Genomic DNA, 27,903 nt, shown 5'->3' on the forward strand with positions numbered 1-27,903 from the left:
CCCCGTGGCGGCTTCCCAGGCAGGCCCAACGGCCCCTGCCTGTGCAGCCAGCAGGGCCTGTGGCAAACTCTGGACACCGTCCAGCTCAGCCAGGCCCACCAATGGAGCAATAAAGGGGCCAGTGGAGCGGTAGGTAGCCCAGAGGTCGGGTAAAGGGTGAAGTAGGGCCAGGCAGGTGAGACAGGCCCCAACTCAGATCCTCCCCTGCCCGGAGCAGGAGTCCCGCCACCCTCCCCGACCCCTATGAGTCGCTGCCCCTCCTGGGTACCACCCGCCCAGCTGTCCGAGGGGAGCCGGCATGCCCACAACAGAGGAAGCATCCAGGTCTGCCCCAGGTCATGACACAGGGCTGGCCTGGCAGCTCTTCCGCAAGATGGACTGCCCCCTACTACAGACCAAGATGGGGTCACAGTGGCCATGCTGAGGTGGGACCCCAGGCACCAAGGCCTTGAGAACAGCCCACTTTAGGTGAAAAGCTTCTCAAGTCTCCGCTGCTGCTACACATGACTTTATTTGTGAAGCCCCGGGCACAGCCCAGACACACACAAACAACACGAGGGGAAGCACAGGTGTCACAGGGCATGCCCAGCCCCCAACCGGCCCCTGCCCCAGGTCCTTAACGGTGCCCAAGATGCAGCTCAGGCATCAGTGGGCCCTGGCCCTGCCCACCCAGGCTGGAGAACAGGTTTGGGCCTGTCCAGATGCCCCCTCCAGCTCGGCCCGCAGGCCTGTCCCAGACACCTCCGCAGCCAGAGAAGGGCCCACTGGGCAGGGAGCCAGCACCGTCCAGGCAAGTCCAGCTCCTAGACCCTAGTGTCTGCCCACTGGCTTCTCCTCCTGTCCACACGTGCCAGGGTCTTGCCCTCTGCTCACAGCCCCACGCACAGCAGTCTCTGGCCCTCGGGCTGAGGGCTCGGCACAGCGTGGGTGGATGGCAGGAAGAGTGGTGGCTGCAGGGCCAGGACTTGGCGACAGGAAGCAGAGGCAGCCATCGAGTGAGCAGCCCCAGGCAGGGCAGGAAACACCCACAACCCGGAGGGAACAGGAGGGAACAGCGCACGGACAGCAACGCCCCAGGCTCTGGTGCAGCCCCAGAGGATAAGGAAGGCGAGGTGGGTGGGGACAGCCACCAGGGCCTGGCGCCTGCGGCACAGATCAGCAGAGCATCCTCAGATGGCGGTGAGTTTAATGGCAGAGCAGCCTGCAGCCCTTCCACCTGGGGGCCAGCTCCCCTCCAGCGGGACCAGGGCCAGTCCAGCAGGGAGACATTAAAAATCCGAACCCCGACACGAAGCACACACCTGCACATACGCCGCACCAACACGCATACTCAGGAGACACGACACACGTGACAAAGACCCTCCCTGCTGCTGGCCAGAGTCCTTCCTCTGAGTTCCTTCCCAAGGCACCGGTCCAGGCCGAGGGATGCGGAGAGACCAGATTTGTGTCTAGACCTTGTAGAGCGTCTGCAGCAGGTTGTGGCGGGCAAAGGAGCAGGATTCCAGGGCGCCGTTGGGCCTGTGGGGAAAGAAGGGTCAGCAGGTGGGGCGGGCACCTCTGGGGGCCAGGAAGCTCAGGCTACAGCAGGGCCAGTTTCCCAACTGTGAAGATGGAGTGGGGGCCGTTTTTGAGGTCAAAATATACGCCAGACTCCATTGTTCTCATTTTCACAGTGACTTTGCAAGGGAGATGTTAGCTCCCACCTTCTGCAGGTGGGGGTAGGTGGGGCTAAGAGGGGCGGGAGATACACCCGAGGCCACACGGCCTACAGCTGGCCAGGATACAGGCCCGCCGAGCCGTGAGGGAACCTGGGCCTCTGCTCTCCACCAGACAGGCTCTCCGAGGCCTCTCCAGTGCGCACAGGGCCAGGGAGCCCTCAGCAGCCACTAGCGCACGTGTAAGAGGGGACCACAGGAGTCCCACCTGGGCCCCTACGAGTAACAGGTTACCATCAAGATCATTAGTCTAACTGCAGAGAAAGAAACTGGTGAAAGATGCTCAGGGGGATGGGTGAGCCTGTGGTGCAGCCAGGACCGAAGCCCACAGACACCTTACCTGGTCCAGACCGGGCTTGGATCCCAGACCATTGGGCTGGGACTTGAGGGAAGGGGGCATGCGTATCACTCCACCGTCGCTCAGTCACCCCCAAGGCCTGGGGGCAGCTCTTACCAAGCCCCCCTCTTTTAAAGTGGAATAGACTGAGGCCTGCACTGGAAGGCAGGCAACAAGCCGGGAGGAGCAGCCTGTCAACTCACCACCAAGGGCGAGGGTGTCTTCTGGGGGTCCATGCCCAGCCAAGGGCCACACAGGGGATGATGGGAATGCAGAGGGAACAGTCCCAACCAGGGGTTGGAAGAAGACAGAGGGAGCCGGGCTTCGTCAGGGGTTGGCAGGCGGGGGCTAGGGCCACCACATGGGGACACCCCAGACAGCCCGAGCGAAGGCCCACGGGTTGAGGGAACACCTCCTGCAGAGGGAACAGGTGTGGGGAGAGTGCACCTCGCTGCGGGGAGGCCAGGCCGCAGCCAGCATGAGATCCAGGACCAGGGTTTGGACTTGCCCTGGACTCCGGCATAGGAGCAGCTGCAGTGCAAGGGGCGGTTTGGGTGGGGGGGAGTGTGGTGGCAGAGAGGGGGGCAGACACGGTGAGGGAGTCAGGCCCGACTAAGGAGGCGCTGCTATGCACACGGAACTAAGGGATGTCAGGTGGCAAAGAGGCCGAGGTGCCAACTAGGTCCTGGGGGACCGGCGCATGCTCCTCACCCCCCACCCCACGCGGGCTGCCCCACGACACTTCGTCACACGCGCTGAGCACCCCGACTGATGGTCTGGACCCATCGATGTTACATGTCCTCCAGGGTGCGGGCACCTCCTTTCTCCTACACCCCCTCCCACTTTCCCCCAAGGCGCTGGACTCACCACAAGTGTGGCTGGTCAGAGCTCTAGGAGACAACCTCACCCACCCCTTGGTTGGGCAAATGGGGAGACTGAGGCCTGGGGATGGCCGGAGGTCAGCTGGGGGCCACACAAGGCCTCAGTGAGGATGGGGACAAGCCTCCCAACCCGCCCCTGATGGGCCCTGAGGTCTGGAGGCTCCTTTTTACTCGACTGTGGCCAGTGCCCCACCATTCCCAGGATGCTCCAGGACGAGGCCAAGGCTTCGTGTGTCTGGGCACTTGGCGTCCCCAGGAGAGAGGCCTGCGGCTGTGGAAGGCCAAGTGGGCAGGCCCCTTCGGCCTAGTAGCTGAGGGAATGAACACAGAACTGCTCCCAGAGACACTGCCGGGTACAGGACCTGGCTCAGCAGCACGACCGTGGGCAAACACCTCCTTTGACCCGGTGCTCGCTTCCTCGTCTGCAAGATGGGGCCAGTGCACGTCCCCTGTCTCTCTCAGGGAAAGACACTGTCCCCGAGCCCTGTGTCCTCAGCTGGGCACAGGGGTGGTGAGACTCAAACACAGATGCTGAGAGCCCAAGAGGTGTGAGGGCCTCTGACAGGCCCCAGTCACCAGGCCAGGGAAGCCTCAGCTGACCAGAGGCCTGCACGCGTGGTCACCGGCCGCGTGAGCTGATGAGGGCACACTCACTTGGTCACGAATGCCAGCAGCAGAGGGGCAAGGGCCTTGGGGAAGTACTCCTGCTGCACCATGTGATTCAATGCCATCAGGGGGCCGTACAGGTTGGCAATGGCCTTGATCTTATCTTCACTCTGCAAGGGGAACACACAGCAGAAGGCAGGGTGAGCTTCAAAAGGTCACCTGGGGGACCCCAGGTCTCCACCACCCAGCCCCTGCTGACAGCCCCACGGCCAAGGTCAAGCTGAATCCTAAATCCTGTCACGAAGGCCGAGGCTGCTTAAGCAGACCCAGGCCGGGGGACACTGCGGGTGACAGGCCCCGGCAGCACTCGAGGTGCGGGATGATGCAGCCTCTGGTGCACCCCCGCCCACCCCCCCCGGGGCCTGCGCTCCTTCCAGCGCACCTTGAGCAGCCCCATGTGGATGAGGAGCCTGGTGAGGAAGGCATTGGAGTTGAAGGAGGATGAGCTGAAGGCCTTCTTCATCAAGGTATCTGCAAGGCAGAAGCAGCAAAGAGGCCTCAGGGCACGCAGCCCCTGAGCACACAGGCTGGGCCCTGTCTCCTGCGCTCATCAGGAGGTGAACACGGGGGTGGGATGTGGACACAGGTGGCCGACTGAGGGGACAGCTAGCACCAGGGGAAGGGCTCAACCTGCCAGCTGTGATACCCTGGCCCTTCTCTGTCCTGGCCTCACAGATAAAACGGGCTTGGGCAGAGATTAAGTGAGGCAGGGCACCGCTGGGGGAGATTTCAGCCATTCTGGGGGTGGGGGAGGGGGAATGGATGAGAGGGGAGGGGGGAGGCATGGCCAAGGGCCCGCAGGGACCGCCTGGGCCCCCGCTTCCGTGCGAGGCTGTTCTGGGAAACCGAATTCAGGTAACCCGTTCCCACAAACGCCCACGGTGGGGCTGGGCTCTCAGGGAGCAGACACGGAGACTCCCACCAGGCCCTCCCCTCCCCACCCAGCCTCCCCTCCCACTAACCCTCCCACCTCAGTGTCACCCACGGTGCGCCAACCCTGGAGAAAGCCTCCAGGCTTTCTGCCTGGCCCAACATGGCCACACTAGAGATCCTGGGAAGCCTTGGGAAAGATGCGGGGAAAGCAGGGGGACCTCCAGGTGGAGGGGACTGTGTGTGCACAGGCTCAGAGGTGGGGACAAGGGCTTGGCTCTCATCACCCCTCCTCTGAGAGGTCCGACCTTCCTGCGGCGGGCGCCACCCGGCCCGAGTTCTCACCGTATAGAACTGTATGGCTTTGGGAAAGGCCTCAGTTTCCCCATCTGTGAAAAACAGAGAGGCGAGCACCTGGCCGGCTCTACGGCAAGAACCCAGTGGAAGAGCAGGTGAGAGAAGAATGTTCCGACCCGAGCCCCGGGGCAGCGAAAGGCAGGAGCCATCCGGGCCCCACCCACCCCACGTACCTACTGCATCCTGCACCGCCGACCTCACTGTGGCTTCGTCCTTGAACACAGAGGACACCTTCAGGAAGGCAGAGACCACCTTCTCCGGATCAGATGTGTCAGTCTGAGGACACAGGAGACAATGGCTGGTCACCAGGGGTGAGAGCCCCAGGGCCTTGGCACACAGTGGGGATGTGCCTGGGGCTGGAGGAGGCCTTGGCAAGAAATGGGCCTTCAGTAGGCAAGGACAGGTCCTGCCTCGCCCCACGCTGTCCCCTGAGAGCCTGGCATGGGCCCGGCCACAGCAGGTGTGCACACACACCAAGAGAATTCACGTTAAAAATCATTATCCCTGTGACCCAGCGATCCCCTTCCTGCAATCTAACCTGATGAAATAATCCAGAATGCAAACGATACTTACACGCAAGGAAACTTACCTCAATTTCACTGACAACAGAGAAAAGCGGAAATAATGTGAACCCACAGAAACAGTGGATGGCTTAAGTGTTACATCCACTCACTGAGATAAAGGGCACGAGAAGAGTTTTACTGACACAGGAAAATGATGAATGGTATTAAGTGAAAAGGTGGGCCACACGGAGGTTTGCATCATATAATCTCATTTATCATGGGGGAAAAAAATAAGAGTACAGAAAAATATAAACGGGAGATAAAAAGCAAAAATTTCAAGCCAGCTCTGCGAGTGGCCCCTTTTATTTCTCTGTATAGACATACCTCAGAGATACTGCGGGTTTGGTTCCAGACCACAGCAATAAAGCAAATACTGCACTAAAGCGAGTCGTGTGAATTTTCTGGTTTCCTAGTGCATTATTTAAGTCTGTTAAGTGTGCAACAGCATCAAGTCTAAAAAAGCCACATACATGATTTAAAAACACTGTATTACTAAAACATGCTAACTGTCATCTGAGCCTTCAGCAAGTCATAATCTTTTTGCTGGTGGAAGGTATGAAATACCGAGGGAATTACCAAAATGTGACGTTATCTAGAGACATAAAGTGAGCAAATGCTGTTGGAACAATGGCCCCAATAGATGTGCTCGACACAGGGTAGCCACAAACCTTCAATGTGCAAAAAACGCAGTAACTGTGAAGCACGATAAAACAAGACGTGCCTGTTTTCATCATTTAACCTCTTTAAGCCTCAGTTTTCTCGTCTGTAAAATAAGAGTGGAAGGGTCTACATTCCGGGTTGCCAAGGAGGTTAGATAAAATCATGCCCAAGTATTCAGAGCAGCAGCCAGCAGACAGGAGGTGCTCGATGACTGTCTCAGAATGAATGAAGTAACGACCTACCAACGAACAAGTGAGGCTGGAGCAAGAACACAAGTATGCTGGGACCTGCACAGGGGTCTGGGGTGGGACAGCTGTTCTAGAAGCAGCTGGTCCTACAGAACACACAGAGGGAAGCCTAGGTGTGTGTGCTCACAGGAGAGTCCTGGGAAGATTCCCGAATTCCAGTCATCACTGAGGTGCCACAGGCCTACCCTTCCTCGCAGCCCAAGTGTGTTCGCAGTGGGTGCAGACATCTGCAACCACTGGTCACACCCATTTACACGTGTGTGTGTGTTACAAAAAAACAACACTTGGCAGTCCCCGCCCCCCACGTCGACAGTGCCCCGCCCCCCCAAATCCCGTGCTCTGCCTGAACCTTTGCTCTGGCAGCTCCGGAAGCCAAGGCCCGAGCAGGTTTGGCGTCGGAAGCGCTGTTACCTGTTGGGCTATCAGCACGGAACTCTTGGGCCCGAGGCGCAGCAGCTTCTCCGGTGAGGGGAAGGCCAGGAAGGTGGAGACGTCTGCAGGAGGCGGGGAGGACAGGACAGGAGCTGGTTCCTGGGGGACAGGTGGCACAGGTGGCTCTGTAGAGGTCCAGATCCAGACCCCTTACCCAGAACGTACGCCCCTCATGCAGGCCAGTCAAGGCTCAGAGTCCAGAATTCCCCAAAGCTCCCCAAGGGTGGGGTGCCCACAGATGCTGGCTCTGGTCAGCTCCTTGTGTAGGAGCCTCTGGGGTCGGGGCAAGCCACCTCCCTCAGACTCCAAGAGCCTGGTGCAGCCAAGTGGATCCTCGCCATGACGTGTGATGCTGCAGAAATGACTCCAGGGCTAAAGTGGCCTCACCAGGAACTAGCATCTCAGCCCGGGTAAGCACTGCTGGCGAGCACCAGAGGTGCCCAAAGAACTAAAGACGCCCAGCCATTTATGGAACTGCTTCCATAAAACTGGACAATAAGCCAAATTCAACAGCTGTTGAATCTGTCCAACCCAAAGTCCTCCCGAAGCTTTATTTGGGAACCTCTGAGGGAACAGACGTGGCAGCCCTGAGTCCACCAGCCTCCCGGCCAGGAAAGGAACACCAAGTGTCCAAGCTAAGTCACCGAGCCAGCCAACCTCTGGAATGGGGGCCATCCTTATGGGTCACCAAGATGGGTAGGAAAAAAACTTCTAGTTACGCTTGTTTTTTACCCTATTCTTTTAGAAATACTTATACACCCCCAGCACAGTGGAAAATCCACGTATAACTTTACAGTTGGCCCTCTGTATCCGCGGTTCTGCACCCGCAGATTCAACCAGCTGCGGATCGTGCAGCACTGCAGTATACAGTTACTGACTGCATGTAATGTAGCAGCGGCATGTGTGTTATAATTTATAAATGAATAAACACATCCAGACTGAGGTTAATACAAATACAACTACGTTAGGATGATTTCCTCTTTCCACAAGGAGTGTGCAGTCAAAACTAGTTTGCAGTCACTGCCTAAGAGGATCCCACACCCATGACCCCCGTGAAAAATGTCTCAACATTTCACGCTCAGGGGACCAGGGCTCTGATGTGGCAAACATGGAACTCACCCCACTGTTAGGATCCAGAATCTTCCTGGGCGGTGTGGTCGACTCCTCTCTTTGCTCTCCCTGCTGTGGCTCCTCCTCTTCCTCCTCCTCTTCTTCCTCCTCCTCCTCCTCCCCTTCCTCTTCCTCCTCTTCTCCTTCCTCCTCCTCGTCCTCATCCTCGTCATCCTCACCCTCATCATCACTGCAGAGGAGAGGGTTGGCTAAAGCAGACCCTCCCTGCCCAGTGGCCCACGATGGCTCCGAGAACCCAAAGGCCCCAGCCGGGCAGGAGCCTGCACAGGGCAAGGGGAGCAGCTGCCCCCAGGGGGGGGACACGTCGAGTCACCAGGGAGCCCGTCCCTCCTTGCTCATCACCCAGGGAAGCCCACGCTGCGGACAAGGAAGAGCTCCATCTCGTCCCTGTCCCAGAGGAACCCACAGTCCCACTGGGGAGACAGAGAAAAGGAAGAACACCGCCTGTCACAGCTGGGGCCCAGGGCCTGGCAGGAACACTGCCCAGGCTGAGACGCCCGGGACTGTGCCACCCACATCTCGCTGACCACAGGAAGCTACGGTTAAGGGCGAGGGACGGGGCTGCCCTGCCCCTGAGGAAGGCTGTTCCATGTCCCCTGGACTGGGAGCCCCTTGAGCCCACCTTGGGCTATAGCTCCTAGCAGCGGCACTGGGCCTGGCCCTGAGGGACACAACTGAGGACCTGACAAGTGAATGAAGCCAACGCAGAGATTGGAGAGGCAGGCGGAGGTGGGTGCTGATGGCTGAACCAACTCCCGTCCCGATGGCAGAGGCAGCCCCCCGCCACCCCACCCCCGGCCTCCGCGAACCTAGGAAGCCCCGCTCGCCTGCGTCAATCTCCTCCTACAGTCAAGCTCTAAGGCTGGTTTCAGGAACAATGCCCAGCCCACCCCACCACTACCACGCGTCACTACATCACTGCTGCCCCACCTTGCCCGTCACATCACCTTGATGATCAAAGGTCATCCCTTCAGAGGCCTCCCCAACTCACCCAATCCAAAGGGTGACCGATCTCAGCCCCCATTTGTCCCTTTGCTAAACACGTGATAACTTGATTATTCTGTCTCATTCCTTGAACCCTCGCCCACGGCAGCGAGGTCTCATGAGTCAGAAACCTTAACTGTCTTACTGTCATATCCCTAATGCCCAACACAGTGCCTGGCACATCACAGGGACTCAACCAACGTTTTCTGAATGAATAATAGTAACAAAGGAGCCGCTGATCCAGATTCCCCACCTGAGGGACGCCAGCACCCTGGCCATGTTGAAGCCGTCCAGCACTTCCTGGAGCTGCTCACAGCCTTCTTCTCCCAGGGTGTTGCCTGCTCGCAGGGGAGGGAACAGAGGGTCAGGACGGGGGCCGGGGCCCGCCGGCAGGCCTGTGCCGAGGCCACCACCCCTATTACCATTGAGGTCCAGTTTCTCCAGCTCCACCTTGTCAGCCACGGCCTCAGCAACAGACAGAGCAGCATCTCTCCTGATTTCACAGAATGACAAGTTCAGCTCCTAAAAAATAATGGGAAGGGGTAAAGGCGGATGACAGAAACACGGGCCGGGAGGCCTGCCACTAGTCTGAAGCCTCCGTTTCCCCCTAGTGAGGGCGCGGTACACTTCCGCTATACTGCAATGACCCGCACCACTCTCCTCCTCCTCTTTGAAAAATGAGAGACGGCAGCTCAGCGGGGCGAAGAGACTCGCACGGAGCCACAGGCGGAGGGTGTGCAAGCGGGCTACCAACCCAGGCCACCTGCCTTTGAAGGCTACCACCCTGCCAGCTCCCCCCACAGCTGCTCTGCCCGCGCAGCTGTCACCCCGAGCGCGGGGGAGCCTGGACCCCGGGGGGAGGAGGCAGCCAGCCAGCCAGCACCTTCAGCTTCGGCAGGCCCCCGTGGACGGCGTCTGCGATGGCGACGGCGCCCTTGGAGCGCACCAGGCAGTCCCCGAAGTTGATCACCTCCACCTGCCGCAAGGTCTTCAGCGTCTGCGGGAAGTGAGGACCAGGGTGAGGGCCCTCCTCGAGCTGGTGCCGCGCCCCATATTGGTCATCACGCCCTGTCCCTTCTGTATCCAGTCTGGTGGCCTCATCAGCTCTTCTTGTTGCCCCCAGGTGGCCTCCTGGCCTCCGGCTAAGCCCCCTTGGTGGCTCCCTGTTACTCATGGGAGCACGTCTCAAGGCGTCAGCAAGGCCACAAGGTCTTGCCTCCCCCCTCCAGCTCCTCCAGCCCTCCAACACACCTTGAACCCTGGCCTGTTCACACCAGGACCAATGGAGCAGGGCTCCTCCCGTCTCTGGGCCTCCCCATGTGCTGCCAACCCCTCTGCCTGAAACACCCCTCCCGCCCTCCTTGTCCAGACAAAGTCCACTTGTCCTGGAGAACTTGGCCAAAATGTGACCTCTTCCAGGAAGCCTGCCCTGCGTCTGACTGGAACTTCCTGTGTGCTCCCCAACCCCTGCACATGTCTCTGCTAACACCCCACGGCAGGCCTACTAGACTCCTGTGGGGTCATGGAGCCCTGTGAGGTTGATGGGACACCCAGCCAGCCACTGTGCTCACGGCCCTGTGCTGTTGCTGATTAGCTACTTCCTCCCCTCCTCGAATTAGGGGTTCCTTGAAGGCAGAGTCTTTGACTCAACTCTGCGTGGCCTGCACTTGGTACAGGGCTGGGCGCTAGACAGGGGCTCAATAAACAGCTGAGGAAAGAATCAGTGAGGAAACAGGCTGAAGCAGCCTCCAAGTGGCCTCTGAGAACAAAACAAGTGCCAACAGCCAGGGGTGCATGAAGGCAGCTTAGGATGTGGTAGTATGGACACGCAGAGCTGCCCAAAAGGGCACAGGCTAGCTTGTGACATACGCCCCGCTCTGGAGATGTTCACATGGCTGAACCCACGGGATACACACCAGGTGGGCGGGTAGGGGGGAGAGGAGCCACCTGCTGATGGGTCCACCACAAAGGCAGCAGCCAGACCCAGTCTCCGGGTCCCGCTCTGGCCCGGCCGCACCCCCTCACCTTGGCCATGGCCACGGCACCCTTCTCGGTGAAGGTGTTGTCATTCAGGTTGATGACCCGCAGCAGGGGGTTGATGGCGAAAGCCTGGGCCAGGGCAGTGACACCGGGGTGATTGATCCCGTTCTGTGGCATGTGGACCTCCTCCAGAGTCCCGATGATCTGCGAGGGGCAGGAGGGAGACAGGTGGGCCCCCGAGGAAGGGGGACATCCCCAGGCAGGAGGGCAGCGTTACACATCAGACACCAGAGGGACTTGCCCGTTTGGGGCACGTTTGGGGCATGATGGCAAAGCACGCTTCGGGGCATGACCGCTTCTGATCCTCTCCACAACTTCACAAGGGAGACCTACCTGGGATTAGGATCACCACTAGATAAGAGATGACTAGGCATCAGAGGGGCTAGTAACCTGCCCAGGGTCACACAGCTCTGAGCACAGGTGTCTTAGTCTGGTACCTTCTGCACTGTGGGGACCCTGGGCTCTGGCCTGACAGTCAGCCCTGGCTCTGCTCTATATAACGTAGCTCTGCTTGGCCTTTCTCTCTTGGCGCCCTACTGCCTTATTTACACAAAATGACTGGCATCCCATACACCATGTCCTTTTCTAGGGGTGAGGAGGGTCTTTTCTCTCTCACTCTGGCTTTTGACATCTCCTTTTCTCTGCCTGGAACACTCTGTCTCTTTATTTTGTTGGCATTTTCTTGATAGGCTGACTCCTTATGCATTCAACAGCTCTCATTTTGGATGCCTCCTCCCCCAGGAAGACTTCCTGGATCAACCCCCAAGCACAATCCAGGGCTCTTCCTCTCTGTCCCCAGAGCACCTCATCCTTCCTCTGTCATGGCATTCATCACTCTGGAGTGGCGAAGCCACCTTCTCGTCTACACCCCAACAGTCCCCAAGAGCTCAAGGAGAGGCCCACGTCCCAATCTCCACTGCTACCCGGGACTGAGGACAGGCGGGGATAACTCTGTACCCAGGCACCTTCTGTTGTCTCTGGGCGCCCAGCACAGCATGAGGGTTCACAAATAAATACAGGCAGCCCAACTGAGGCACATTCCAAGTCAGGGCCTCTTAATATTTTCTGTGCCATGGACCCATCAGGCAATCTGGGAAAGCCCCAGGGCTCCCCTCCTCAGGATGTTTTTACATTTTAAGTTAAATTATATAGGATAACAAATTCATTCGGAAGACAATTATCAAAATATTAAGACAAGCTGCCCAAATATGTGCCGTAGTAATATATGTACCTCTTAAGGCAATGAATAACAAGACCTAGGTGTACCATCACTGTGACCTCAATGTATGAGAAACAAAATTTCTACCTATCTGTAACAACTATCACTTGACCGGAAAGTATCTGTGATTTCTCCTGGTAACAAAGTTACAGGAATTTCTAAAGCTGCTGAGGTTTACTGTCAGTGGAAGGTAATACTGTATTTAACTCTGGCAGTGATAACCATCATGCAATTTCCCCCAGCCATGTTCAAAGACTCCCTGAATCCTACCCACAGGCCAGTGGGATCCCACGGACCCAAGTTAAGTGCCCCCTGCTTCTAAGAGCACTGAGGACGCCTGCTGAAGGCCTGGCACGACGACGATGTACCCCGTCCCAGCACATGGAGGACAGCGACCAAGGGAAGGGGTGCAGAGAGGGCGTAATCTTTAATGTCACCGCGTCTATGAGGTAACCAGGCTACTCCAGCTCCAGAGGAAGAGGCAGAAGCCCCTTGCAGCCAGGGGTCCAGTAAGACACACAAGGCCCTTCTCCCCTGCAACGTCCACTCTCTTGAGGCAGGGGGAGCGCCGGAAGCAGCAGGACCGTGGGGAACGCTGCTCTGGCCTGAGCACGGCTAATGCTGCTAGAATACCGTCTGCCAAAGGAAATGTTTAAATTAAGAGAAGCGGGAGACAGACCCCAATTTCCTAGCCCATGGGGCAGGTGCGGCCCTCTCACTAGCAGAGACTCAGCAGTGTCCTGGGCCTGCTGCGAGGAGAGAGGGGAGAGCAGAGGCAGCACAGGGGACAAGGACACCCAAGGGCGCCTCCTCCCGGCCACTGCTCCTGCCCCTGCCCTCCTCCCTGGCTCAAGGGCAAGTCTGATGGGCTCCACGGGCAGAAACCACTCACCCCAAAAGCCTCTGCTAAGGCAGTGGCTCCGTCGTTCTCCAGACGGTTTCTGCCAGCCACGAAGACCTTCAGGGCCAGCGGCTTGCCTTGGGCACTGGATTTCCGATGACACTCAGTCAGAGCTGCTGCCAGGATCTGGGGGGGAAAGGCAAGGGGCCCAGGCCTAAGGCAGGAGGCCCTGGTCTTCAACATGCCACGCCACCCAAGGGTGGTGGACACGGGGACGAAGAACTGCTCAGCAGCACAGCGGTCATACCTCACCCGCGCCCAGCACCTTGCAGGGACAAGGGCTTTGACATCCACCACTGTGTTTGCATGTCCCGTCACCCCATGGGGTTTAGCCCCACAGCAGAGACGGGGAGCCTGAACCCGGGAGAAGGGAGACACCAACACTGAGTGGCCAACCTTAAGACAGGTCCTGGGGAAGGGGCCTCACAGCTCGCTTTACTGTCAGAAGCCCTCTGTCAGGTGGGGACCATCGCGATTCCCACTCTCCAGCTGAAGAAGCTCAGGCTCAGAGAGCGACAGAAACTCTCCTACAGTCACTAAGCAAGTGGCAGACTCTGCACAGAACCCAAATCTTCCAGATCTTCCAGCATCTCTTCCACGCTCCACGATGCCCAAGGGGAGCCGGCCGAGGAGAGCAGGGCCCCGCCGCACCCATCTGACACACGCCCGTGCTCAGGCCAGCCACACGGCAGGGGCTCAGCTGCTGGGGGTGAAACCCTAAAATCTGGTTTGCCCTGACCTTGGGGTGGTGCCAGGAGGTAGCCTCTCTCCCGTGACACCAACAGAGCAGGAGTTTAAAAATGCTGTCGGTTGCTGGGTTGGAACTGGAGAGACCAGGGTAAATAAGACATCGAAGATTCAGGGGAAGTGCAGCAGAAGAGAAATAACGTTTACAGAGCACCTACTAGGTCTGGAGCACTCTCGGCAAAGGTACTTTCATGCCTTGTTTCAACCTGAAAACGGGCCTGGGAGGCAGGTGGAACTGGCCTTACTCTATGACAAGGAAGCCGAGGCTCAGGGGGAGGCATATGAACTGGCCGAGGTCCCAGAGCAAATACACGGAGGAGCTGCGACCGGCAGCTGGGTCAGTTTGCCTGCACGCAGCTCTGTTCTTGGGGCACATACAGGACACGGGACACCACCAGCCTGACTCCGTGATGGTGGTGGGTCACGCGTGTGCTCAGGGCAGAGACCACCAACTTCTGCTGTAGACCAGCCTCAAGGAATCTTTGCAGAGGTGGCTCTCCCAGCACATCCTACTCTGGGCTGGGCTGGACCTGTCTTCGGTGCTGATGCAAACATTTTTATGTCTTAACACATACAGCCTATTGCCCCCTAGACCGGAGGAGCGCTGGCTGAGATGGGTGCACGAGCGTGACCTGCGGGCAGGAGGGGACAGGTCGTCTGCAGGGGAGGCCCCTCTGGCTCCTCAGCCTGGGCCACCACAAGCTTCACGTAGGTGGCTCCTCTTGCTGCTCTGACCAGCCATGTGGATGCAGGTTCAAATCCCACATCCGTCCCATGCTAGGTACATCATCTGGGGTGCTCAACCCAATATCTCTAAGCTCAAGTGTAGTTATCTGAAAACATGGGGACAGCGTCACCCACCTTTCAGTAAGGGTGAGAGAATTAAGGTAACACATCTTCAAAGAGAAGATGTCCCCGTTCGCTATCCGTTCCTATGTCCTGGCCCTTTGCTCCTTTTGGTCAGAACATGAGGGAAGGACGATGGGAATGCAGATTGGTGCTCAGCCTTTCTAGAATCTGGGCCTAAAGCAGCCAGAATGGACCAAGAAGAGAATAAACAGGGCTGGCCTCCCTAGGTGCCTTTCTACATGGACCAGCCTGACTTGCTGGCAGGATGGGGGAGGCACCCTGGGCAAGGCCCTGGCCAGGAACAAAGGTGAGCTGTGCCCAGCCCTCCCAGAGTGGTTTCTCTTTCTGGGCTCCCTCTCCCACGTGCACACGCCAGGCCTTACACGGCTCTGCCAGCTGTTCTGAGGGCACAGCAGGTCTAGTGATGCCCAAGCCCTGCATTCTGCAGAGCCAGCAGGTCGGAGCACGTATGCAATACTGCCTATGTGTTGCCAAGGCAACATAAGAACTGAGGATGGTTGCTTGGCAACCCCACATTCACAGACTCCATCTCCTCTCCCCACTGGCCATAGGCTGCTGCCTTTGAGGCCCTTTTCCTTTGAAGAGAAAAACAACAGGCCAACCATCCCAGACGGTGGGTGGCCAAGGGCACATACTTCAGATGGACACAAATGTAGCAGAGGACTGGGCAGGGAGGGAGGCGGAGGACAATGGGGAGGCGGGGAAGGGGGCTGCCGTACCCACCTTGCCGCCACCGATGCCCATGCCACAGTTGTTGAGCTTGAGTTCGTGCAGGGTGAAGCAGGTGGAGCTCTTGAGCAGGGCCTCGAAGCCTCGCACGCCGTCGGGCCCAAACGCATTGTCACTCAGGTCCAGCTCCACCAGCTGGGCCCCGGCTGTGATGAGTCCCTCCCCGAGTGAGATCTGGGCACAGAGGGAGCTCGTGTCCGTTTCACAGACACGGACCAGGTGCTGCGTCTATGCCAGGCCCCCCCTGCCCTCAGGGGGCACCCAGGCTGGTGGGGAACTGGCAGAGACACAGACCATTTCGTTACAGAGCTGACCATGTTATATCAGACTGAAAACCCTGCAGAGGGCTCTTAAATCACCCAAATCAATTTATCAATTTATTTAACCTGCCCTCTAACCCCAGCCTCCCCTGGTTCTCATCCACCCTTTGAGGCTGGTATCTAACTGGAGCAGCTCTCCAGGGGCTTCCTAAATCCCCCACCCAGGGAGCCCGCCCTCCAGGGCCTCCATGGGGACACCTGTCACACCCTGGATGACCCTTAATTGTCTGCCGGACTGAACTGCTTTGGAAATGAGGCTGGTGCCCAGGCATCTCAGGAGCACCAGTGCCGGCTAGATAAACAGAGGCCTGAGAAGGCAGCGCCGGCATATGGACAATCGTGCCAACAACTGACCATGAACCTCACCCCGAGGACACTCTGTGCTAGGAGGATACACTGAGAGGCTGCCCGCTGCCAGCCCCGCCCCCTTCCCTTGAGCCATGTTCTGTCCTGTGAGCCCTCCCATCCCTCCCACAAGTGCGCCTGTGCACACACAGGCTGGGAGCTCCACCCAAGAGGAGCTGAGCCCCAGGAATGGGGAAATGGAAAACAGGCAGAGGGAAGCCACCCACGATGAGAACCAAAGCAAAAAGAGTGGTATCAAATGTGAAATAGCTAGCTAGTGGGAAATAGCCGCATAGCACAGGGAGATGAGCTCGGTGCTCTGTGACCACCTAGAGGGGTGGGATAGGGAGGGAGACGCGAGAGGGAAGAGATATGGGGATATATGTATGTGTATAACTGACTCACTTTGTTATAAAGCGGAAACTAACACACCATTGTAAAGCAATTATACTCCAATAAAGATGTTAAAAAAAAAAAAAAAAAAGAGTGGTTTCGGAGAAAGGGAGGGGCCGGAGGGAGACAGGACAGCCAAGGCAGCCTGTGTGCAGAATGAGGTCGAGAGGGACCACAGGGTGCAGGGGAGGGAGGCGCCAGGACGAGAGGGGTAATCACGTAGGGAGTAAGATCCATGCTGCTTGCGGGCAAAACCACTAAGCTCAAGAGTGAACCCTGGGCAGTCTCTGCTGTACTTCCTGTCACTGGGCCGCCCAGTCTCACAGGGACTCTGAGTCCTCACTTCCTGGCTCCTGCTCGTCAGGACACAGGCGGAGGCTGTGCTCGCCTGGCTGCCATTTCAGCGTCTCAGGCACCCACAGGGCACTCAGCCTCCGGAAAGAAGAGGCCGTGAGAAAAAGTCCTGGGAAGTGCTAAAGGGGTCCCTGCAGCCGGCGGCACGAGCAGAGGCCCCATTCACTCACCAGGGCAGGTGGGATCTCACACCGCAGCCTCCCCGTGAACATGTCGCTCCAGTGGCATCGCTTTGGAAAGAGGAAGAAAAGAGTTAGCTGAAACCCTTGGAGGTGGCCTTCGGGCAGCCCCTTGTCTCCACAGACTTGGATTACTGAGCACAACAAGACTGCTGAATTTGGGTGAAAAGTGGGACCAGCTCTGACCGAAGCTGATAGGACCTGGCAGCCCCTAAGGACCATGGGGGAATCAGCAGAAGTGTCAGGAAAACGTGCCATCTGTCCAACCCTCTGGTTCTCCAAGAGGGAAATCAGGCTGAGAGGGAAGGGACTGGCCCCAGGCCCCCTGGCAGGGCAGTGGCAGGACCAGGACCAAGACACCAGACTCCTGGCCCAGCGCTCCTCCCCAGTGCTAGGTTCCCACACTGTGTGGGCCACAGCGACATGATTTTGGGCGGTGGAGGAACAGGAAAGGAAACAATACAGGATCCAGCAGTGAGGAAGTTACTCTCTTTTTCTTTTTTTTTTAAATTTATTTATGTTTTGTTTTTTTTTGTTTTTTGGCTGCATTGGGTCTTTGTTGCTCTGCGCGGGCTTTCTCTAGTTGCGGTGAGCGGGGGCTTTTCTTGTGTTGCGATGCGTGGGCTTCTCAACGTGGTGGCTTCTCTTGTTGCAGTGTGCAGGCTTCAGTAGTTGTGGCACATGGGCTTAGTTGCTTCGCAGCATGTGGGGTCTTCCTGGACCAGGGATCGAACCCGTGTCCCCTGCATTTGCAGGCGGATTCTTAATGACTGCGCCACCAGGGAAGTCCCGGAAGTTACTCTCTTTTCAAGTCTCTTTTCAACCCTCCTGACCACCTCTAGAAGGAAGGCTCGGTTTGGGGCTGGTGGGTCTCACCCACCTCCCCACTTCCAGCTCATCTGCCTTTCTAACGAAGGGAGAGCAGGCTTCAGGCTCAGAGTCTTTGGATGGCAATGGCCTCAAACTAGAATTTAATAACACTCTTTTATTTCCTTTATGGTAAGGGATGCCATTTTCCAGTTATAGAAGGGATCATGTTTGCTTTTAAATTACTTCAAAGTGAGCTGATTTAAAGGAAATATTAGGTAAATGTCACAAAGGTAGTGGCCACGTGACTGGGTCATGTATCATGCTGGCCAGCAGAGTTGAGGCTCCAAGCACACAGCCCTACCCTCTAACTCTGGTTGCTGTGTCCACCAAAATACCAACTCTGGCAGCTCTAGCCTTTCCTGGGCCAGACCTGGAAATGATGGGACGCAGGACAAGCAACTTTCCCCTGAAACCCAGTCCTTAAAATGTATGAACTAAATCCAACCTTAAGTACTAGAGAAGTTGATTTTTGCAGTAGAATTCTCACATCCTCCAATAATGCAAATCACTAACATACCTAGAGGCATTCTATATGGGTCTGCTCCGTGAGTTACACCTGCACACAGGTGCGCAGGGTCAGAACAGGTAGCCACAGCCTGAGCCCCTCCCAACAGACAGTGGCATCTCATCCTGAAGCTTCCCCAACCCAACTCTGATGGGCTGAGGTCAGCATGGGGCTCTGGGGCACAAGGCTGGCTTCTCGTCCTGACTTAGCTGATGCAGGCCTGCCACTCCCTGTCTCTGACCCCTTGTATCTTATCTTTGAAATAGGCTTTAGGCCTCAATGATCTCCAAGTGGGCAGCAGAGCAGTCAAGAGACTGGGCTGGTATCTGGGCTGCAATTCTGAGATGTGTGACCCTGGGCCACACTTTCCTCATCTGTCAAGACCTAACTTGTGCACGTGCTGCAAGAGTGGAAATAGCATCTTATCTCGCATCAGTACTGTGGCCAGAACAGCACCGGTGTCAAGGGCAGCTCTGGTCCTGCCGCTGCTCCCACCCTGGGCTCCTTCCAGCACTGAAGCAGGCTTGAGACACCACATGGGGCGATTCAAGGCCCTGGGTCTACACAGGGTGACAAGGTGCATGCGGTATTCCCGCGGCTCAAGCTCTCTCACTACATGAGGCTGCATGTGGCCACCATGGCAACCTCTCAGGGAGGAAAAGCTTCTTTGCGTAAAGGAGCCCAGTCTCAGAGCTGAGTCCAATGCAAGGCCTCGTAATGCAGCAGATAAGGTGGTGGCGCTGGGGCTTGAACCCAGGTCCTTGGATGCCAAAGCTCAGCTGCTGCGGCCTCCATGCCCGGGCCACCTCTCCTCCGTTCCTGTCCTTCACAGGTCACTGAGGAGAGCTGAGTTCTTTCATAGTAAATGTCCCAGCTTATGCTCAGGACAGGAGGCCCTGGGCAGGAGAGCAGAGACAGTCCTGCCTTGGCTGTCTGTTAACCTGACCGTGATCTTCCCGAGGGAAACAAACATCAAGGGTCACTCTGACAATGAGCTCGGGGCCCTCCCTGGACAAATCCGCTCCGTTTCCTCTCATGGCCCCGGCCCTGTACGCCTCCCCCTTCAGAAAGCACAGCTGTGCCACGGAAGGCGCATCGGACTTGGAAACGGGAATACGGCTCAGCCACTGACCAGTGGCAAGATCCTGGGCTGTTTCCTCAGCCCCCCTGAGCCTCAGTTCCCTTAACTCACAAAATGGACCTGAGTCGCCTCGAGGGTTAATGACACATGTAGAAGAGCCCAGCACCAGCCTAGCCTTGTACATACAAAGAGAGCCACTTCCAGCCTGGAAAGCAGGTCTCTCTCCCTCATGGCTCTTCAGAGGCTTTGATAAGCTAACACACACTGGGATCCCCGCGAAGGGGAGCAAGCAGCAACGGCCTCCTGACGGAGCGAACACACGACACCCCACTTTTCTCACAGAGCTTCCTGAAGGACCGGTGTTCAGAGGAACCCGCTTTGGGACACATCAGGACAGAAGAATCTTTGTGTCGGCGAAGGAGGGGCACCTTCAAGAAAGAACTCGCCATCCGGCTGGCTGTGAGGGGGGCAGTTGGTGGGCTGCCTCCAGCGAGCAGCTTTCCAACCACCGCAGCATCTGACCTGAGGTCTGGCCATTTCTGCCCAACGTGAGACTCCACCACGGGGCAAGCCCTGCTCTGGAGCTCCCCGCTGGGCAGGCTGAGCGTCCGTCAGAACAGCTTCCGAACCCAAGGCTCCTGTCCTCCTCCCAGGCGCCAGGTCCGCATCGGCAGCTGACGGCTCTCCCTGCCCAGCTCTGAGGCTTCCTCTTTATCTTTCACACGTTACCCAATAATCCTCTTACCCGCCTAACACCATCTCAGGGTCTGTTACTGCAGGGCCCAACAGACACGTCACACAGGCAAAGGGGCCCCGGCCAGTGCTCTGTTCTGGGGAGGCCAGAGCAAGAGGAGCTGCCCGAGGTGATCGCCCACAGGGGCCCAGGACGGTCTGCACACAGGCATCGGCTGTGGGGCTGAGAGCAGAGGCTTGTCCCCAACCAGTCTGGGCCTACTCGCCCTGCAGACCTCACCTTCAGCTCCGACTTCTTCTCCAAGGCCTTGGCGATGACCCTGGCTGCTTCCACGCCCACCGTGTTGCCCTCCAGGCGCAAGGCCTCTAAGCCGTCAAAATCTTCAATCTCCTTAATCACGTCTTTGGCTGCCCAGGACCAAAAAAACAGAACCTTAGACTTCTGGAGCCACAAACGGCAGAGGCAGGAGCTGAGGCCCAGCGACTACCTCATCACTCACAACTCCAAGGGCTACGGTGCACCTACTGGGTGCCAGACCCTGGCTCACCAGGGAGACCTGGACAGGCTCACAGTCTAGCAGGGGACATGGCTACACAGAAAATCCCTCTCTAATGCGTGTTAAAACAAGGCAGGTATGAAAGGCTTGGGAGCCAAGGGAAAAGAGGAACTGGCTGGTCTGGGTGAAGGAGGTGCCAGGGACACCTTGTGGGTTGTGTGTGTGTGCAGCCTGCCAAGAAGGGGAGGACACCAGGCCAAGCAGGGAAACGGCACAAGTCAGAGGCCAGCAGGCACAATGGCACACGTGCTTTCATGGTGAAATGACTCACATGTGGGGTGCTCACTACTGTCCTGTTTCATTATGACGAAAAATTCCATACAACCTAAAAGTCCATCAGCAGAGGACAGGTTAATTCACTGGGATACGTGATATAAATAGTTACACTGATGTCATTATGAATGGCGACACAGCTGATTACCTGACTTGGAAAATAATCATGTTATAGTGGTGAGTGAAAAAATAGGTTATCCAGTGGTGTTTGGTCTGATCCCACTTTTAAAATGTTGTATGCATTCTCTCTCACACGCACACACTGAGGTCCAGAAACCAAACGTTAAAGGGGTTATTTCCAGGTGGTGGATTTCTGAGTGAATCTGTGTTTTTCCAGCACCTGCTCAGTATATTCTCAATGCATCAGGTTAGAAAGCAACTTTTAAAGTATCTGTAATTATGATCTCAATTATTTTAAGGAAAAAAAAAAAAAGAGAAACTCAGCTATGTGTTTAGAAAAAAAACAAAAGACCAGAAAAAATGCATGAAAATTAAAAGTAGTTATATCCCTGGGCTGTGTTATAATGAAGATATGGTTTTTTTCCCTTCTTTCGATGCTTCTGTATTCTATAATGAGCATGTATTAATTTTACAATCTGAAAAAAGCACGCAGGTTACACGAAAGACACATCTAGTCTGGCTGGCAGGATGGAGCGGGTGATGTGGTAGGGAAGAGACAGAGGAGTGTGAGAGAAGAGGAGAACACACAACCGGAGGGCTGTCGGAAAGCTTGTGCCTTGCAGCCCATAAGGGGCTCCCTGAGAAGCCTCCGCACGCGCCTCCCTCCCCTCGCCTCGCGTGCAGCAGCACCTCCTCAGAAACCCTTGCTACCTGCCAACAACCTGGCTTCACAGCCTCTGATGTCCCATGTGCAGCCTGCTACAATTTTACACTCATCTGAATGGTTACTTTTTTTTTTTTTTTTAGTTCCCCCGACCAGGGGTTGAACCCAACCAGGCCCTCAGCAGTGAAAACGAGGAGGCCAACCAGGGAACTCCCGTGACTTGATCGTTATACCATTTTCCTTACTGGGTCATGAGTTTGTGAAGAAAGGGACTCGCTTTGCCTCTGCTCACTACCACCACATCTAAAGGTAGTTACTGTTAGGTCTAGTCTACAGCTGAGTGAACTGAGACACAGAGAGGGTACGGAAATGCCTACTAAGGTCACACGGCCAGACGGCAGTGACCAGCACTCATTTCACAACAAGAAAGACTGGACAGGTATGAGCCTCCCATTTTCTAGAAAGGAAAGCTGAGGCTCCAAGGAATGAAACCACTCTGCCCAGGAGTTCAGGGAAAACGGCAGAGCTGAGCTTCAGACTGGTTTTCCAAAACTGAACCTACGTGCTGCTCCCCAAAGCCTTGCTTCTGCACAACCAAGGACTTTATGCAGGGCCCTGGCGGAGAAGTCCCCGAACCTCTCTCCCTACTCTGGAGCTGCAATTCCAGAGCCCCAGGTGCCCAGGCCTCCCCTGCAACTGGCACTCGGGGCAAGGGCTGGCATGGCCTCTCAGCCCTTTGGAAGATTTGCTCCAAAAGGGAGTCCCTGTAGCATCCAGGGAATGGCCAGGTCACCAGGAGAAAGGATGGCTGCTCAAGGGAATGTTTATACCGTTCTTAGAAGGAAGGCAACAGAGATGCCAGGGCCCCAAAGGGAGCCGTGTAAGTGACACAGGTACAGAGATCCGAAGGTACTGCGCTTGCCACAAGTTTAGCCTGGGGAGAGTCACAAGTACAGAGTGAGCGTGGAAGGAAAAGCACCAAAACGGGAAGAGCAGGGACAGGAGAGGGTGGGGGTCACAGTTGAGTTGCCTCTCACTTGATATTCAACCCATAACTCTGTTTAAACTCAAAAACAGGTGGGGGATGGGCCCCAACCATCCCTGAATAACCACCGACTGTCATGAGGCTGCAAGGAAGGGATCTGTCTTTTCAGCCTCTACTGCCTCACAAAGTAACAAGTTCCAGGTACTCTGCTATGTAAGGCAGCAAGGCCTTTCTTTGGTCCTTAAATGACTTACTAGGGAGAGAAAAGGTCCTTGTTCTAATCATCAGCTTCACGGCCTCCCCTCACAGGCCCCTGCCCTCCCCGGACCTCACCCACTTACTCCCAGCCCAGATAGAGGCCCTTTCTGGGCCCACGATTAGGCCACCAGGCACCTCAGTACAGCATTCAAGGGCCTCTGCCCTGGGGTCCCGATGAGATTCTGACTTCCCTTCTCTCAAGCCCACCCTATGTGTCTCAGCTCCTGGGCCAACTCACGTGCAGTGCCCCTTCTCCTTCAAATACCCACCTCATCCATGGAATGATTTCCTGTGCCCTCCTAAGCTAAAAGTGATCCCTTTCCTCGACCTTACTTCCCAGAGCTTTCTGTTCATGTCTCTCAGAGCATGTTTCATCTTCTCTCTCCTGTTAGTTGTCTGGGTACCTCATTGTCACTCCAGGTAAGGAGCTCCTCAGAGGCCATGGCTATAAGCTGGCCATCCCTGATGACCTCCAAAAGGGAAGGCAGCACATCCAGCCTGAGCTAGTGAAGTGGTTATGTGCATGGATTTTAGGACCAGACAAACTTGAATTTTCTTCCCAGCTCCACTACTTCTAGCTGGGCCTTAGGAATGTCACATCACCTCCCTAAGCCTCAATTTCCCAATCTGCAATATGGGATGAAACCTACCTCAAGGCCTTTTGGGGGGGGATAAATTGAGATACTCTTTGTATGGCACTTAAGACTGCCTGACATGGTGTTAATGACTAGCATTTAATAGCAAATTCATGTTTACTGAGCTGAGCTGAACATCTGCTGAGAAACACCAGAACAGGGATTCGGCTGGACCTCTGATAAAATCCCAGCTCTGCTATTTACCAGCTGTATGACCTTGGGTAAGTTACTGAAGTCTCCCAAGTCCTTTTCTCCTTATTTATAAAATGGCAACATTTTTACCTCCCTCCCTCAGGGATGATGCAAGGATCAAGAGTGACAAAGCACAGGGAGAAACTCTAAATTTTAAGGCCCTACAGAGACATTAGGAATGTGCATCACCACACTTCCAGCAACCCAAGGACTCAAGCAGTCTCTGACCTGGCAGAGGGGAGCACGCCTGCCTGCACACCATGACAACCAGGCAAGTCCAGACCAGTTTCCCTGGTTGGGCCAGAACCTCAAGAGGCCTTACAAGTACTGACGTAGGTGCCTTTACTTCCAGATGCCAGGGGATTCAGGGTTGATTCGTGTCAGCCATGCCTGGGCCGGGGATGGTAAGACAGGGTCTGCCTGCCAGTTCCTAGTTCTCTCCAGTCCTCATGCCTGTTCACTGTCAGGAGCATCCACCCCTCTCCCACGGCCATTCAGCTGCATGGACTAGACCTCCCAAGAGGGCCTGGATGGTTGTTTTAATGCAGCTCCATGAGGGCCTCAGCTCTGGGGAAGGTAACAACTATTCCCAGACCAGCTCTGGATCATGGGGGTGAAGGTGGGGCTGGATCTGAAGTAAGAAGTCAGGGCTGTATCTTGGGACTGCCGCTAACTGTGGTCCCTCATTGCCTACCATCCCCTCCAAGAGATAAAGGGGCCCTTCCCACCTTGCCAGCCTGAGCTGTCACCAGCAGGGATGCCCACCGTGTGCTCATGGGCAAATCACCTTTGAGCCTCACTGTGCTAGGACAAATCGTGTGATAATGAAGCTAAACCGGCCTGACAAGTGGGAACAGTAAGCACTCACTCGCTGGGCCAGTCCGCATGGGAACTCACCATCTTCTGCAGTGTTGAGTTTGAGGCTCTTGCCCTTGAAACTCAGCAGTCCCCCGGCCACCTGGGTTTTGGCTAGCGTCTCTGCCAGCTTGGCAATGTCTTCAGAGGCCATGCTGGCCACGCTGGTGGGCTCCCCTGGAAATCTGCAACCTGAGGAGGTCAAAGTTCATTAAGAGAGAGGATTCTCCGGGTGCCTCCGGGGTTGGGGAGGGCAGGGTAGGACATCAGCCTTTTCAGCTACCTGACCCCACCTCCCCCTGCTAAGGAAATCCCAAGCACTAAACCACTGGGAGAAATGAAAACAGCATTTGGGAAGGAACAGTTCTAAAAAGGTGGAGGTTTCAGCCTCTGAAGAGTTACCATCTCACTACAAGTCCTCCTCTGCCCAACTGCCCCAGCTGGGACACCAAGCAAAGCCATGTGAGTTGACTATTTCCTGGGTCCCCAGTGAATGGCAGTCAAGTCCCAGTCTGATGGCTACAAAGAGTCTACCCAAAGCACACACAGCTGCCTGACCATCTTGGCTGCTCTCTGTTTGAGAGTCCCATTCCTCAAACAGGACATAGATGGCTATGGGATCCAGGTCATCCATCCCAAAGAATGCCCCACCACCTACGGTGGCATGACTCTGGGGGTGGGGCACAAGGGTCAGCCCACTGCACGTCTGGTTTCAGCCTTGGCCAGGAGACTGGGCAGCCCACGGTGGCCAGACTTCAGGGGTTCCTAGGAGACCAGAAGTCCCTACATCACAACAGCCACCATCACAACAGACGAAGGACGGAGCTGCTGAAAAAAGGAGCTTCCAGCCTGGAGTTCAGCAGACTGGAGTTCAGCAGACTGGCAGAAAGCATCACTACATTTCCCCAGGGAGGAATGACAGGTAATTAGGGAAGAACGAGGATATGTAGTGTCTCAGATAGTGATAAGAAAAAAATAAACAGGGAAAGGGGTAAGGAGTTTTGTTGTTTTTTTTTGGGGGGGGCTGCCATCTAAAATAGAATGGTTAGAGAAGGTATTATTAATAAAAAAACCAAAGACTTGAAGGATATCAGGGATTGGGTCATGCAGATAACTGGGGGAAGAGCATTCTTACAAAGGAAGCAGCAAATGCAAAGGTTCTTGTGGGGGAAGAGGGGTGATTAGAGGAAGTGCAAGGAGGCCAGCGGGGCTGGAGCACAGAGAGGGAGGGAGAAAAGAGGTAAGAGATGAGGAAAGAGAATCAACAAGAGGCCCGAGTCACAAAGGCCGTTTTAAGAACTGTGACTTTTACTCTGAGTGACAAAGAGAGCCATTGGAGGGTTTCTAGCAGAAGAGAGACCATGATCTGACATATGTTTTGACAGGATCACTCTATCTGCTGCATGAGGCAGGGCATTTCGAAGCTGCTCCAACAATGAATGAGGGGATGAAACTGAATATAAAATAGCCTCAACCCCCCCCCCCCGACTTGAGTTATGGAATGGAACAATTTAAGGCTAGAAAAATGGTGGTGAGGCCTCCAGATGGAATGGAAACACAAAACTTCTCAGCTGAAAGAGGGCCCATTTCTCAGTCCGGTACACACACACACACACACACACACACACACACACACACACACACACACCATCCACTATAAAGACTAGGAAATTGGAGCACAGAGTGGTGAACTGATTGGTCTAAGGTCTGCAAAGGACCAGCGGCAAAGCACAGACAAACGGTAATTACACACACTCCTCTCCCTTCCGCGCAGGAGCGTCGCAGATTTTCCTAGGTGCACATCCACGGCTCCTGCCAAGCGTCAGCAGAGACTCACGCCGGTCCAGGGGCTGCGGCGCCAGCCCAGGCCCTCCGCGGGTGTGGGCCTATTGGGAGGCGGCAGCGGGGGAGCGACGCGCGAGTTCGAGCCGCAAATGACAGCCGCGCTGCACGGGAGCCCCATCCCGGATCCCAGGCAGACGCGCACCGCCCCCAGATGACACCGACGCTAACAGGAGACGCCACTGCTGGCAGCTGCGGGCTGGGCGGCCAGGGTGGGCCTGACGCCCTCTCTAAGCCTCAGTCTCCCCACTTGTGAAAAGGGCCAACGCCCCCCAACTCCCTCACTCCCATCGCCATCGCGCTCTGCCATCGAGGGCACAGGGGAGAAGGCGGAGGGGGCACGCACAGAGTGCTCGGGGGCAACACACCTTCCTCGTCCAGTTCCAGGGCCGCGCCGCCCCCCGCCCCCATCCCAGGCAGGTGACAAGGAAAGGAAAGGGACCCCGACCCTACCGTAAACAGGCGGCGCCGCCGCGTGGGGCGACCGGAGCGCGCACGTCCGTCCGGCGGGGCGAGGACTGATTTAGGGTCCGGGTCCGGTCAGGTGGGGGTCGCCGCCTCCAGTCCAGCGTCCCCGATGCCCAGCCCACTTGTCCGTCAGCTCTCCGAGCAGTTCTCGCCGCTCGAGCCTCCACCACCACCTGCTCCCCGCACGGCGGCAGATGATGGCGGAGGAGGAGGATTTTGAAAGCCGGCAGTTTCTTTCCTTCGATTTGATTTGTTGGAGGCCAAGGCCGGCTTCCCCTTCCCTCGCGCGCGTGGCCTGTCGGGTATGACAGTCCAGTTCTCCGGCGCGGGGCGCGGCAGGACGCCGAAGGACCGCGCGCTTGAACTACCACTCCCGTGATGCACCGCGTCCTAGAGCGCCTCCGCTCGTCCCTCGTTGCCCTCCCTTTTCGGCTTCTGGTTCTTTCTCTGGGAGGCCACTGGGCGGTGTTTAGCCGCGAGCGCTTAGGGCGACTACAGTTCCCTAAATGCCTTGCGTCCCGACCGCCTTAGCCCTTCCGGAAAGGTTCACGTTCACGTAACTTTATTGACAAAGGCTCGCTGCTGGATCTATTCGGCAAGAACTAGGTGTCCATTTCCTAAAGGGAAAGCCTCGCCTATTTTGTCCCATGAAATAGGAAGAACGTTCGAGGATTTCACATAAATAGCCACAAATTACTTGAGAATTAAAAAGGGGGGAAAGGGGGGAAATAGTAACTCTATAGTAAAACTGCCACACCACCTTAACTAAGTGGTCCACATTAACGTCAATAACGGGACAAACTGACATCCATCGCACACCTCCCGCAGTGATGTGCTGAGAAGGACACAGCATCACCATCCATTCAGCAACGCATAAAATTAATCGTGAGGAAACATCAGACATACCCAACTGAGGGACATGCTACAGAATAACGTGTCTGTGCTCTTCCAAAAATGTTTGTGT

The 27,903-nt window shown here is 56.2% G+C and overlaps 1 protein-coding gene across 1 annotated transcript; it reads right to left on the reverse strand.

Moving 5' to 3' along the window:
- Positions 1 to 492: 492 nt before the first annotated feature.
- RANGAP1 (Ran GTPase activating protein 1) lies at positions 493 to 27,152 on the reverse strand. The gene is made up of 16 exons (XM_059937048.1): positions 26,925 to 27,152; positions 24,672 to 24,821; positions 20,371 to 20,498; positions 16,933 to 16,992; positions 15,345 to 15,524; positions 12,996 to 13,130; positions 10,870 to 11,028; positions 9,728 to 9,841; positions 9,267 to 9,366; positions 9,098 to 9,182; positions 7,849 to 8,029; positions 6,709 to 6,828; positions 5,000 to 5,102; positions 3,982 to 4,070; positions 3,588 to 3,709; positions 493 to 1,518 (listed from the first exon to the last, which is right to left on the reverse strand). The coding sequence occupies exons 2-16, from the start codon at positions 24,781 to 24,783 to the stop codon at positions 1,449 to 1,451; spliced, it is 1,758 nt and encodes a 585-aa protein (XP_059793031.1). The 5' UTR covers positions 24,784 to 24,821; positions 26,925 to 27,152; the 3' UTR covers positions 493 to 1,448.
- Between the last annotated feature and the right edge of the window lie 751 nt (positions 27,153 to 27,903).

Source organism: Balaenoptera ricei, chromosome 10 (assembly GCF_028023285.1).
Source record: "Balaenoptera ricei isolate mBalRic1 chromosome 10, mBalRic1.hap2, whole genome shotgun sequence".
Taxonomy (NCBI): Eukaryota; Metazoa; Chordata; class Mammalia; order Artiodactyla; family Balaenopteridae; genus Balaenoptera; species Balaenoptera ricei.

Bases quoted from the DNA above. Each gene is read 5' to 3' on its own strand.
- RANGAP1 (XM_059937048.1), bottom strand. From the start codon at position 24,783: ATGGCCTCTGAAGACATTGCCAAGCTGGCAGAGACGCTAGCCAAAACC. The intron at 16,993-20,370 runs GTGAGGTCTGCA...CTCTTTCCAAAG, and splicing joins AGAAGAAGTCGGAGCTGAAG to CGATGCCACTGGAGCGACAT. The intron at 9,183-9,266 runs GTAATAGGGGTG...CCCTGCGAGCAG, and splicing joins GGAGAAACTGGACCTCAATG to GCAACACCCTGGGAGAAGAA.